Below are 13,040 nucleotides of genomic sequence, written 5' to 3' on the forward strand. Positions count from 1 at the left end.
GCCGGACCAATGAGAGCTCGCGGCGCGCGCCCCACGCGCCGGCTCGCCCCATCCCAGCTTAAGAAAGGGCGCGCGGGCCAGGCCGGGCCAGAAAGGCAGCGTCGGGCTGAGGGTGCGGTTGGGCGACAGCAGGGGGCGCAGGCTCCGCGACCCACGCGGTCCCTCGAGTGGCTCATCCGGCTGCGGCCCTCGGCAAAAGCGCCTCCCGCCGCGCGCCCCGACGGCGCCCTCCTGCCCGCCGATGCTGAGGTGAGCGCGGCGGCGACGGCGGGATGCTGGCGCTGCTGGCCGCCGGCGTGGCGCTCGCCGTGGCCGCCGGGGCTCAGGACAGCCCGGCGCCCGGCAGCCGCTTCGTGTGCACGGCGCTGCCCCCGGAGGCGGTGAGCGCCGGCTGCCCGCTGCCCGCGATGCCCATGCAGGGCGGCGCGCTGAGCCCCGAGGAGGAACTGCGGGCCGCGGTGCTGCAGCTGCGCGAGACCGTCGTGCAGCAGAAGGAGACGCTGGGCGCGCAGCGCGAGGCCATCCGCGAGCTCACGGGCAAGCTGGCGCGCTGCGAGGGGCTGGCGGGCAGCAAGGAGCGGGGCGCCGCGGCCACGGGCAAGGACACCATGGGCGACCTGCCACGGGACCCCGGCCACGTCGTAGAGCAGCTCAGCCGCTCGCTGCAGACCCTCAAGGACCGCCTGGAGAGCCTCGAGGTAGCGGCGCGCGGGGGAGGGAGGACGCCCTCGGGTCGTGGGGCAGGAACGGGAGGAGAAAGGGACGGTGCATGGTCCAGGCCAGGCGCGCTCTCCCGCGGAGTGAGCTGGGTGTGGTGGTAAAAGGTTGGGGGTGGTGGGTCTCGTTCTTGCTCGGGAACTTAATTGGGTCGCAATCCTACCCCCAACCCCCGCGCCCGTTTGCTGAAGGAAAGGGTTAAATCCCCTGAGCACCGGGACTGCCCACTGGACCCACCGTGCACTTCCTGAGGTCCCGCCTAGGGACCCCGGATGGCCAAGCCGGGCGCGAAATACTTGGTGACGGGGCAGCTTCCTTCCTCTTCTGCAAATCTCCGCGAGCCGGGCTGGTCCAGCAGGCCCTTGCGGGATGCTGCGAGGCTCCCGCGGGAGGTCAGCTGCCTTGGGCATCTGGTGTTTCCTTTTATAAATCCGATCGGGTTTGACCAGAGGGGGTGGAGGCCTGGGGGTGGGGGACTCTGCGGGAGGCGGGCGCGGGGTGGCGCGTCACCCTCGACCCCAAAAGGCGCATTAGAGGAAATCCCTTGTTAATTTCAAAGACGCTTATGTCTTTGAATTGGACCATTTTAAAGTGCCCTTCCTGATTGCTTTGGGGGAGGTGACTTTATAACGTTCTCTCTTGGAAGATGTGTGTGGTTTGGAACTTTGAGAGGGAAATCTTCAATTAATTTTCATCTTTACTTTCCACCCTTATTTAAGAAGTGTGGACATTTCTGTTAATAGCGTTTATTAATATACTTATTAGCAAAATTAGGTTTAAATTACGGGTGGTAGTTATTGCAAAATTATTTGAAGGTTTCTTTTGGCACGATAGCTAAATACAGTATTTCCAGCATCTGTATATCCCCTGATTCGTTATGATTACTAACAGCTAACATTTCTTGAGTACTAAATATGGGTCAGGCATATTATTTAACTTTAATCCTTGCAATAATGAATGGCACGAGGCTAGTTTATTATGTCCATTTTACAATTTGGAACACTTAGAGTAGAGAGGGGTAAATAGCTTGCCAAGGACTCAGGACTAGGCAACGGCAGGCTGTCTCCAGAGCCTGAATAATGGTAGAGGAGTAAAAGAAATAGGAAGTGTGGATTTAGAAACAGCATTAAAAACAAAATTTCTGGAATTCAGGATAGTAACGTTTTATATCTGTCATTTTCCAGTAACATCTCTGCAAGCATAGTTATTTACCTTTGTGACATTCCGGACCTTGGGCGCTGTTTTCCTTTCTAGATGAATGCGCATCAGCTTTGAGTACCATCGATTACCTCTTTAAAAAAAAAAAAATCTTAGCTGTGTTTTGGTGTTTATCCAACATAGAATTAAAGGTGTTGGTTAAAATGTTGACTTTTTAGTAAGAGGAGATAACAGCTTTTTTGAGAGGGGAAAATGAGATTTACAAGTTGCATATATTGCAGCAAAGTTACTCTTGTCTGACTTTGAAATCCTTTCCATCCCTTCCCCTCCCCCCCAAAAAAGCATCAATGAAATGCTCCCCTTCCTGCCTTTGGCACGGTTTAATGCTTGCGTTTGGGAAGCTTCTCCCTGTGTGGTCAGGCATGGGAAGCTACATTTCACAATTTCTTTTCAACTGGCCTGAATACTTCTCCCTCTTGTGTCCCCCCCGCCCCTACTGAAAGCATCAGCTCAGAGTGAACGTGTCAAATGCGGGGCTGCCCAGCGACTTTCGTGAGGTGCTCCAGCGGCGGCTGGGGGAGCTGGAGAGGCAGCTGCTGCGCAAGGTGGCCGAGTTGGAGGAGGAGAAGTCCCTGCTCCACAACGAGACCTCGGCTCACCGGCAGAAGACGGAGAACGCCCTGAATGCGCTGCTGCAGAGGGTGACTGAGCTGGAGCGAGGTGCGTGTTTTGCTTATTTCTGTGTCTGGGAGTGGCCTGGTTTTCATCACTGACGGTCAAACCCAGAATTTTGGTTTATGATGGCAGTGATTGTGGCACAACATGGAGGTGGTTGGTGGATGTTTGAGCAAATAATAAAGGTGACTGACCACGGTCATCTCAGGAATTAGCCTTTAGCCCCCAGCCCCACTGGCATTATCTATGGAAAAGCAAATGCACTCAGGACCAACTGATATCCCACCTCCTGCCATGTGGGCATTTCAGTCCCTTCTTAACTAGTCCTCGCAGCAGATTCTGTATATCTTTCTATTCTCTGCTCATACTATAGTGGGTAAGTTTCTCCCACTGGAGACAGGCAAAGGAGGAATCAAGGGCTGTAGATAAATTCAGATCACATTATCAACCCCCAATCCTCTGGGTGGCCTGGGTGTGAAGTTTTAAGTTTGCTGGCAGTGGTTATAGGATTATAATCTTCTCAGATGCACTAACCTGAAAAAGCAATTTCAAGTTACTCAGTTTCATGAATTGGTAGGAGAATGTCCAATGACTCATTTAATGATATTGGCCAAGGAGGGCCTGATGGAGAAAGGGGATGGCTTACTGTTGTTTTACAGCCAGCATCCACAAGCTACAGGTCTCCTTCATCCTTTCCTATTCTCTTCCTCCAGAAAAGTCTGTCCTTTCTTCCCTGCCCTTCCCAGAAAAGTGTGAGTGTGGCTTACCTGTTAGACTTGGATTCTTTTTTTAAAAAACTTACTTATTTTTTAATTGACACATATTGATTGTACCACTGTATGGAGTACAGAGTTATATTTCAATGCGTGTATATGATGTGTGATGATCAAATCAGGGTAATTAGCATATTCATTATTGCAAAAACTTATTTTTTTGTGATGAGAGCATTTGAGCTCCTCTCTTCTAGCCACTTGAGAACATAAAATAAATTATTGTTAATTGTAGTTGTCTAACACTGTTGCACACTGCTAGAACTTATTTTTCCTATCCAGCTGTAATTTTGTATCTGTTAACCAACCTCTCCTTTTCCCCCCGCCCCACTTCCCTTCTCAGCCTCTGGTAACCACAATTCTACTCTCTACTTCTCTAAGCTAGACTTGGATTCTTGAGTTTTCAAAATAACTTCCTCTCTGCCTCACCTCTGCTGCTGGGTGACCTCAGGAGGCTCATTAGGGCTCGAGAGCCTTCCCTGAAGGTAAAGCTGCTGCAGCTGTGGCCTTTCTTATGTGGTGGGAGGAGGGGAGGACAGCGCCTAGTCACAGGTGGGTGTGGCTCCCTTGGCCCAGCCTTATCCACATTCAAGGCCACGGGATGGACACACTAAAGTTATTTAGCATCTTGAAAGGGGGAGCTGGAGAATGAGAGGGGGTCTTCGCCAGGGGCGATGGTGGCTGTATACCTCACGTGGCACAGTGGCCAGGTTGCTACAAGGAGGCGGCTTAGTAGAAGTCTGCTGAGTTAGAGCATAGCGTGGTGCCAGGCAGGGTGCTGAGTGCTTCACCCTATGAGATAGGATTTCTGTTCTGCCCATTTCACAGATGAGAAAAATGCTCACTTCTCAACTAGGCATATGTCACTTGGGGAGAGGGGACTGAAGTGGAGCCTGAGTCACTAGCTGGTGAGCAGCAGCAGTCACAGAAACCTGCGCCTCCCCATTCTCTGTGTTCTGACTGAAGTTGGTGTGGCTTACTTTAAGGTCCTTCATCCTGGTTTTGGCCACCCAGGAGCTGCCACTTTGTGACTTTCTCTCTCACCCCCAGACTGTCTCTTCACAGCCAGAAAGAACCAGTCAGGAATGGGGCCCAGCCAGCCTGATTCCGGCACCCACATTATTGATCCTTAGGGTTTCATGGAAAGCCCTTGGAGCTTGTTTGGGTTCTACCAGGGCCAAATCCCTGACTGGCCATTCTTGCAAAGTCCCCAGGATTTGGCCCAGAGAAGTAGCTCATTATCTATTGTATACTGCCCTTTGACCCCACCATGGGAACTCTCAAGTCCTTCTCTGTGCTCCACCAACTCAGTTCTGGGATAAATCTTTAAGGAAAGTGATCATTTGCTGACTGGTTTGTCTTCTGGTCAGTTCTGTAAGTTTATATCTGTTCTGTTAGTGACCAATATAAAGGGATATGTAAATGCCCAGCCCCCAAATAAGAATAGAAAATATACCATGTTGCTTAGAAGCTTCCAGCTGAGACCAGAGGAAATAAACCTCAACCACGGGACAGGTGGGGGGCTATGGGGCACTCTTGCCTTCAGTTTGTCATCCTCTGCCTGTTAAGTGCCTGTTCTAGGCCAGATACTCAGCTGTGAGTTCCATACTCTGTCCTTTCTAGAACTCTTGCAACAACCCTGTGAGGTAGGTATTAGTTCAGGTGAGGGACTGCAGTCAGAGAGCTGAGTGATACCTGCATTCATGTGGCCAGCAGATTGCCCAGCAGGGATTGAAGTTGGTGGTAACCCCAGAGGAGTAATGGAGCCTGCAGCTGTGTGTGGGGTCCAGCCCTTCTGCACATGGGGCTCCCTGGAGCCCAGTACTGAGCGCCCGACCCCTGTATGTGAATGCTCCTGCCTCCTGGGTCCCAGGGATGCTCGTTCTTCTTTGTTATGTGACCTGCCTGTCTGCAAGGGCCCTCAGAGTCTAGCCCCACTGCTCAGGCACAGCCCAGCTTGGTGCCGAAATAAACATTGGCACCAAGAAGACCGAACTTTCTCTTTGCTAGCCCCAGGCTGCCTGCCCCTCCTTAGCCTTGTCGACCACCTACAGTTCCTGATTTATTGGTCAGGCCCTTTAATTCCTTAATTGGCTTTAACTAAGTTTCTTCTGAACCTCCAAGCTGTTTTATTTAAATAAAGTACACCAGCTTTCAGGATAGAGGCCCCCTCCTCTGTTGCTCAGCTCTTTCAGCTCTAATTAAACCTATCTGTTGTCGCCGAGCTAACGATATTACCGACACTGAGCCATTAAATTGGCAAGCCTACCCACCTGCGGGCATAGAAGCTATTTCTCTTTATTAGATAATGATGCCTTCATTAAGAACATGGCCGTTTGCCACTTGAAGATTAAGTTCTAGTGGATACGTGTAGTGGAAGGATGGACTTCTGATCTTTGCTGTGTCATTCACTCATTGGGTGACCTTGGGTAAGTCACCTCACTTCTCTGAGCCTCAACTGTGCAGCCTGCAAATTCAGGGAGTGGGGGCTTTCTGTTTTTTTCTCTCAGTTTTGCCTTGACTCTGGCCTGGCCCTTCAACTTCCGAGGTGACTGGGTCTTTCCTGTCCTTGACAGGCACTCAGCAGCTCTGCAGCCTGTGCTGAGGGGTGCCCTGCCTTAGGGGGTTAGGATGAATCAGGCGAGACTGTACAATGAGCAGATACAAGTAAATACTACTTGGGGAGGCAGATTCTTGTCTTCATATGTTGCAGAGAAGTTCAGAGGGTGGCACTGGCCCTGCTCCCCTCCTTTGCAGAAATCCCTCCTTAGATAGGGGTGAACCATGGCAGTAAAGAGCTTCTCTTATGTATTATTTACTCTGACAGAAAATGAGTTTGGGGGATTGTGATGGAGAAAGGTTTACCTATTCTGGCCCCTGCTCTACAGAATGGGCGACGAAGGGACTGATTTTATTCCACAGTGACATAGGCAGTCACCTCCATCAGTTCCGGCTCCAGACAGCCTGCCTGTCTCCTACAGCCATGGAGATTGTCTGGCCCCTTGTGGGTGCTTCATAAATACTTGTTGAATGAGCAAGGGGTGTTTAGGTTTCTTCACCAGGAAGGGTCTGGTCCCCAAGTAAGAGGAATGCTTTTGCCATGACAACTGACAGGATCAAGCAGGATCCTGAAAACTTTGGAATCTGTGATAACAGGACAGGGGCTGATAGATCAATTTTGAGCTCAAACCAAACTATAATGAACATTATTTAAACCCATTTAAGAGTTTGTTTTCAAGGATTTTAGAAGTGCCATTTACCTGGGGGCCCAGGAAAGACTAGAAGGGCCAAGGCTCTGACCAGGTATGTTAACCTAAGCTGGGAGGGACACCTCTGCATTCATCTGTCTCCCACTGGTTCCAAACTGCAGGAAATGGTCAGTAAATTCAATCTTCTCTGGAGAAAGAAAGGGCAAATCAGGAGCAAAGCAGTTCATGCCAGGGATTTAGACCCAAAAGCCACTTTTGAGTCAAGTCATAGTGTCAAGACCCAGGAGCTCGACTCGTTTTCCTCCCTATGGTGATTCTTTAGTGTGAGAAGTGACACGGACTTACTCGCTTGACAAGTGTTTATCAAGTGCCTGGGTCTCTGTAAGACTTTCTTTCTCCAAGCCCAAGTCCCATGGTTCCAGACCCTACCTTTGCTGGAGAAGCCAAAGGAGGAGCTAAGATTTCAGGGAAGTACCTGGGGGTAAGAAGACTTGGCTGAGGGAGGGGTTTCTGGCTTCATGTAATAAGAAAACAAAAGCTACCTTGCCTCTATCCCCTTCTCGAGCTTTCTAGTCATCAGATATGACACTGAAAGTAGTCATAGTAGTAACCAGAAGGGACCAGAGCTATTTTCTTCTGAATTTAAAGAGACCTCTTTTCCTGTCCTAAGAGATGGAGCTAGGTTCTGTAACTTTCCCAGTGCATTGCCCACAAAATATTTCTTTCCCTCCTTCCTTTCCTGGGCCTCCTTGGTGCCCTTGTACTTCTGACTTCTGTGTAGAGTTCTCTTCCCCAGGTCTTGCCACAGTGCCTCGACTCTTCAGGATTTGGTTTCCAGCTCAGATTCTACTTCATCTCTGCCTTCCCTCCACTGGGCCACTCCCTTCCCAGCAGGAGTCACTGCCTGGCCCACTCTCATTAACCTGCTGCTTGTTTTGTGTCTGCCTTCCCCACCAAAATGTCAGCTCCCTGAAGGCAAGGACTCTGTCCCGTGCATGGCCTGATGGTAGTACTTTGAACAGTGGCTGGCATGTGGTGGGCTCCCAGTTGCTCCAGGGTGCGAAGAACCCAGGTGAGATGTGGCTCTGGGCTGTGCTGGGGGTGGGGTAGCCTTACACGCCTCCGGCTTCTCTTCTCTCCATCCAGGCAACAGTGCGTTTAAGTCGCCAGATGCATTCAAAGTGTCCCTCCCCCTCCGCACAAACTACCTGTATGGCAAGATCAAGAAGACACTGCCAGAGCTGTACGCCTTCACCATCTGCCTGTGGCTGCGGTCTAGCGCCTCGCCGGGCATCGGCACTCCGTTCTCTTATGCGGTGCCTGGGCAGGCCAACGAGATTGTGCTGATAGAGTGGGGCAACAACCCCATCGAGCTGCTCATCAATGACAAGGTGAAGCCTGCTGGCACTTCTGCCCACCCCTGATGGGGTGTTGGAGGGAGCCTGACAGCCGGCCGGCCGTTAACACAACAGATCATAGCCAGCACGTGCTCTGCTTTGTCCACAGAGCAGGGGCTGCAGAAGGGTGTCTGCAGGGCTGTCCTTGTCATGGAGACAGCTTTGCACAGAGCCAGTGCCACTTCGGGTGGCTGGCAGGGGAGAGACGGGGGGAGGCAGCTGCAGCTTGTTGAGAGCCAAGTTGTGGGTCCAGCTAAGAAGCAGCAGAGAGGCCAGCCACTGAGGCCATGGGAGGAGCAGGAGGAGCAGGTCTCTGCATGTGGCCTGGATTGTCACAGCCCTAGGCCAGTCAGTGAGGCTGTTGCCTGGAGCTACACTGATGAAGGGGGTGTGTGCGCACACGTGTGTGCAAGCGTAAGAGACTTCTCATGAGCATCTTTTTTGAGGGGTCAGGTTTATTGAGATATAATTTACAGATAGTAAAATTTGGCCTTTTAAATGTACAGTTCAGCCAGTTTTGACAAATGCACCCCACCACCATAATTAAAATATAGAATAGTTTCATCACCCCCCCACCGCATTCCCTCACCCTCCTTCATAGTCCACTCCCTACCCCAGCCTGTGGCAACTGCTGATCTGTTCTTTGCACCTGGAGTCTTGCCTCTTCCACAGTGAATGCCCCCTTTTAATAGACTGGCTGGTTTCCACATCCAGGAGTGTGGTCTCCTCGAGCGATCAGCTCCAGGCCTCCTTGGGACCCTCCAACAGCCCCACTCATAACTTTCATTCTAAAGTCAGACCCAACATAACAAACAGAGGATCCTCAAATCCTCCTCACTGGATCTGAACGTTCGAGTGGCGACACTAACTCCCTGGCTGATGAAGCCACCTGTGGTGGGGGGCGGGGGGTAGCCCAGCCCCTCACACTGTCTGTCTTCACTGAACCACCCTGGGTGGAGTTTGTTTAAGTTGGAAATGCTGTGGAGTCGGCTTGCTGGTCTCCTGGTAGCAAGCACTTCTCTGAGCCAGGGATTAATTGTTCTAAATAACACACTAGGACATAGTAGGACTGAGAGCCTTGTTTCCTCTCCGTGTAGACTTCTTGTAAACATCTAATTACTGGGAGGAAGCTTGGGGTTGCTAGGAGACCAACAGTCACAGTGGGGTAGTGCGCAGTTGAGCCTGTCTGAAGTGTCCTCAGGACTCCTGGAGGACCCTGTCAGGTTGGCAATGTCCTTCCTCCAGTTCTGCATGCAGTCTGTGCGTGCATTCCACACACACACACACACACACACACACACACACACACACACACTCTCTCTCTCTCTCTCTCTCTCTCTCTCTCTCTCTCACACTCATGCTGACACTCATGCTTGGACCCTCCAGTCCTCTACACAAAGAGGACGTGACACACCCCCCAGCACACACACAGGTCCCTGAGTGCTGCCATTTAGGTTTGGGACTTTGGCTGGGGAGTGAAGATCCCTGATTTGTTTTTCTGACTTCCCTTCAGGATCTCTAGCATGGAGTACTCAGGGCCAATGTGAAAGGGTTGTCTCTCACATCTACTTGGTCCTTGGCCAGGCTGGGGCCGTCCTGGGGCCAAGGGCTTGTGCTGAGGCTGCCTGCTTCCTCTTGAGTGTCTGTGTCACACACAGTGGGTAGGATCGGGCATGTTACCCACGTAGTAGGGAAGGAGAGACCAAGAAGTCTCCTGGCTTCCTACCCCGGGGGGATCAGGAGTGGGGGCGGGGACCAGTAGATCCTCACCTGCACATTGCTGCCCACAGGTCGCTCAGCTGCCTCTGTTTGTCAGTGATGGCAAGTGGCACCACATCTGTGTCACCTGGACGACGCGGGATGGCATGTGGGAGGCGTTCCAGGATGGGGAGAAGCTCGGCACTGGAGAGAACCTGGCCCCCTGGCACCCCATCAAGCCAGGGGGTGTACTGATCCTCGGGCAGGAACAGGTGGGCTCATACCCTCCCAGGGACACCACAAAGAGGGGCTGACTGTGAAGCAGCACAAGGCCAGCTTGCAGGTCGTCCCCTCTTCCCACCCCAGGCCCTGCTGTCTGCCCCCAGACCTGGCCTCTGTGGCCTGACAGCCAGCTCAGATGAGCGCAGCACGGCCCATGCTCTCTTGCGGCCTGAGGGGCTGTGTGCGGGCTGGGGATGTGGCCTGCACTGGCAGGGACCGGGTTTGTATGGTGGGTTCAGACAGATTCCAAAATGGAGTGTGACACAGCTGAGGGTCCTTGTGGTCATGGGGTCTTTTTTTTTTTTTGTCCTTTTTTGTGACCGGTAAGGGGATCGCAACCCTTGGCTTGGTGTTGCCCGCACCGCGCTCAGCCAGTGAGCGAACCAGCCATCCCTGTATAGGATCCGAACCCGTGGCGGGAGCGCTGCACTCTCCCGAGTGCGCCACGTGGGGTCATTTTGAGACTCAGGCTTCAGCTTCCTTCTAGGGAAGAGGCTGGGGGAGGGCATCTCCCAGGTGTCTGTCTGGATCTCGGGGTATAGTACTGGCTCTAGATGCTGGGGCTGGTATCTTCCCAGAGCTATTTGCTCAGGGTCTCGACGCTGACACCCAGCAAGGGGCACTTGGGAAATGTGCATGGGTGCTCATCTTGTGGGGGAGGGGGGGGGAAGAGTAGACCTTGGGGGCTGTCCCCAAGAAACTTGCCATCTAGGGGAGGGAAAGTCCAAGAAGTTGGCTGCCTGGGTCCATAGGAGTTGACGTTTCAGTCTGTGTTTGAGGTTTGAGGGTGGAGGGTGAAGGAGTAAACATTAGGCGCTTAGGGAGGCTTTGAGTTTGGTCCCTCCTTGGCCCACTCCCCTCCTCAGTTCCCCTACTCATCTCCTCTGGAAGTGGCCAGGATCAGGAGACCCAGTGCTAGTCCTAGCTTTGGGACTTCGGGCAAGTATTTCCTCATTCTAGCCTTAGTTTCCCCTGTATAAAATGGGATGATTGGAGTAAAGCCTGGGAACTTCAAAATCTGCAGAAATCAGTGGTCAGGGAATGTGGTCAGAGTGCGGGAGCCAAGGAACTGCTCAAGCCCCACCCCCGCCACCCCGTCTGTCTCCCTCACATTTGCCAGAAGGCTGGGAGGGTACGTTTGCTTGTGAATTTGTCCTGATGCAGAGTACTTGTTTCTGTTTCCCAGGACACTGTTGGGGGCAGGTTTGATGCCACTCAGGCATTTGTGGGGGAGCTCAGCCAGTTCAACATATGGGATCGTGTCCTTCGTGCACAAGAAATTGTCAACATCGCCAACTGCTCCACAAATATGCCGGGCAACATCATCCCGTGGGTGGACAACAACGTTGACGTGTTTGGAGGGGCTTCCAAGTGGCCTGTGGAGACCTGCGAGGAGCGTCTCCTTGACTTGTAGCCGGGATCCAACTGCTCCTGTGGGAAGCTCAGGGCCACTTCCTCCCCCAGTTAAACTGTGTCAAAACTCTTGCCAGAATTGCCTGGGGACCCCAAAGCTCACTCCCAGGGAATCTCTAAGACTGAGGCTGTGTGGCAGCATTTGTCACCGGCTTATTTGTTCCCCATTAAGGTTTTGTTGTTTTGGGGGAAGTGCCAGAATCCCCTGGGAAGAAGCCCTGAGCCCCAGGTGGGCAAATGTCTGACTTCCTGCTGCAGGTGGAATTGAGTTCATAAGCCCCTCTTCAGAACTCCTGTAAATGCTAGTGTAGCCCCAGGCCTGCCCGCCCTCTTGGATCCTTGTGTCCCATGTGCACCTCTGTCTGTCCCCTTTCACAACTGTGCAGCTATCCCACTGGAGTGGCTGCATCCCTTGTGCATTGAGTGCATCCCTGTTGTCGGCTGAGCACGCAGCAAAGCATCTGCCCCCTGATCTGCAGAAGGGCCTTTCCCTTTGTGTTCTGTATGTTGTGAATCTTTCCCCTCTGGAGCTGGTGGAGGAGGACAGGCTTTCCAGACAAAGGCCTGCCTTCCCCAAAGCAGAAGAGGCGGCTGTGGCTCCAGAGAGGAGGCTGTGGGGATAGAGAGGGACTCAGAATGGAGAAGGGTCCCTGCCTGTCCTCTCTTCCTTGGCCACATACTTGGATGGGATTGTCACTGGGTACGGCTTTGAAAAGCCTCTTCTTAGCTGGTGCCAAACGTTCAGTTGCAGCTTCTACAGCCATTTAGTATGGTTTGGGGGATTTGTTTTTTCCCCAACAGAAAAGAATAACCATCAGAAGAGGCTCCCATTGTTTGATGTTTTGCCCCACTGTGAGGAGTGTGCTCGTTTTTAATTCATGTTGATTCCTGCAAACATTTGCTGGTCTCCATTGAGTATTTCCCCCAGAACTTGTAAAGAAAATGGATGTCATTTGGCTGATAATTGCTTAGTGACTCCAGGCTGCTTAATATATTGGACAGAGGTAGTAATTTATTTTAAAGAGAAAGTGATTACACGGGGAAATTTATAAAGCTAAATATTATATATTTTATTTTTCATACATGTTTGAAGTGCAGATCTGTGGAAATTCCATTTGTAAGAACAAGTTGACATGCCCATCCTGACATTGTATGCTACAAGAACTCTTCTGATGATGGAATTTTGATTATTTTGATTAAAGTGCACTGGAAGATGCTTCAGTGTTTGTTTTCCCCACCTCTGGGACTGAGGGTGGGGAGGGCTGGGACTTTGCTCCTCTCGTGATAGGCCACTCAGGTCTGGCTGCAGTGGGCACACCTGGGCCTGCGTCTGGCAGACTCAAGGGAGCTGAGGATGCTTGAAGGAGGGTGTGGTCCAGGTCTGCACCCCTCCCACCTTGATGCCAGGCTCAGGCTGTGGGTGCCCAGCAGGCTCTGCCCAGGCTCCTTGTCCCCAGCCTGTTTCTGTCCTCTCAGCCAGGGAATCAGCTAGGGGACCTTCAGCAGTCTTGCAGGTGTGACACCTGCTCAGCAGCTGCTCTATGCAGGTGCTCTTCATACACCATTCTCATTTAATCCTCCTAACCCCCCTGGAAAAAGCTAATCACAATTAAAAGGTATAAAAAGAACAATTACAACTACTATTGGATCATACAGCTGGTAAAGGACAGAGCTGGGATCAAAGCCGGCCTGTGGCTCTGAAGGCCCTGTCCCTTCCACTG

At 52.1% G+C, this 13,040-nt stretch overlaps 1 protein-coding gene across 1 annotated transcript; it reads left to right on the forward strand.

Moving 5' to 3' along the window:
- The first annotated feature begins 272 nt into the window (after nucleotides 1-272).
- On the forward strand, nucleotides 273-11,320 carry NPTX2 (neuronal pentraxin 2). The gene is made up of 5 exons (XM_063091878.1): nucleotides 273-698; nucleotides 2,379-2,595; nucleotides 7,676-7,920; nucleotides 9,717-9,896; nucleotides 11,093-11,320. Exons 1-5 carry the CDS (start codon nucleotides 273-275, stop codon nucleotides 11,318-11,320), a joined length of 1,296 nt encoding a protein of 431 aa, XP_062947948.1.
- The last annotated feature ends 1,720 nt before the right edge of the window (nucleotides 11,321-13,040 follow it).

Source organism: Cynocephalus volans, chromosome 3 (genome assembly GCF_027409185.1).
Source record: "Cynocephalus volans isolate mCynVol1 chromosome 3, mCynVol1.pri, whole genome shotgun sequence".
Classification (NCBI taxonomy): domain Eukaryota; kingdom Metazoa; phylum Chordata; class Mammalia; order Dermoptera; family Cynocephalidae; genus Cynocephalus; species Cynocephalus volans.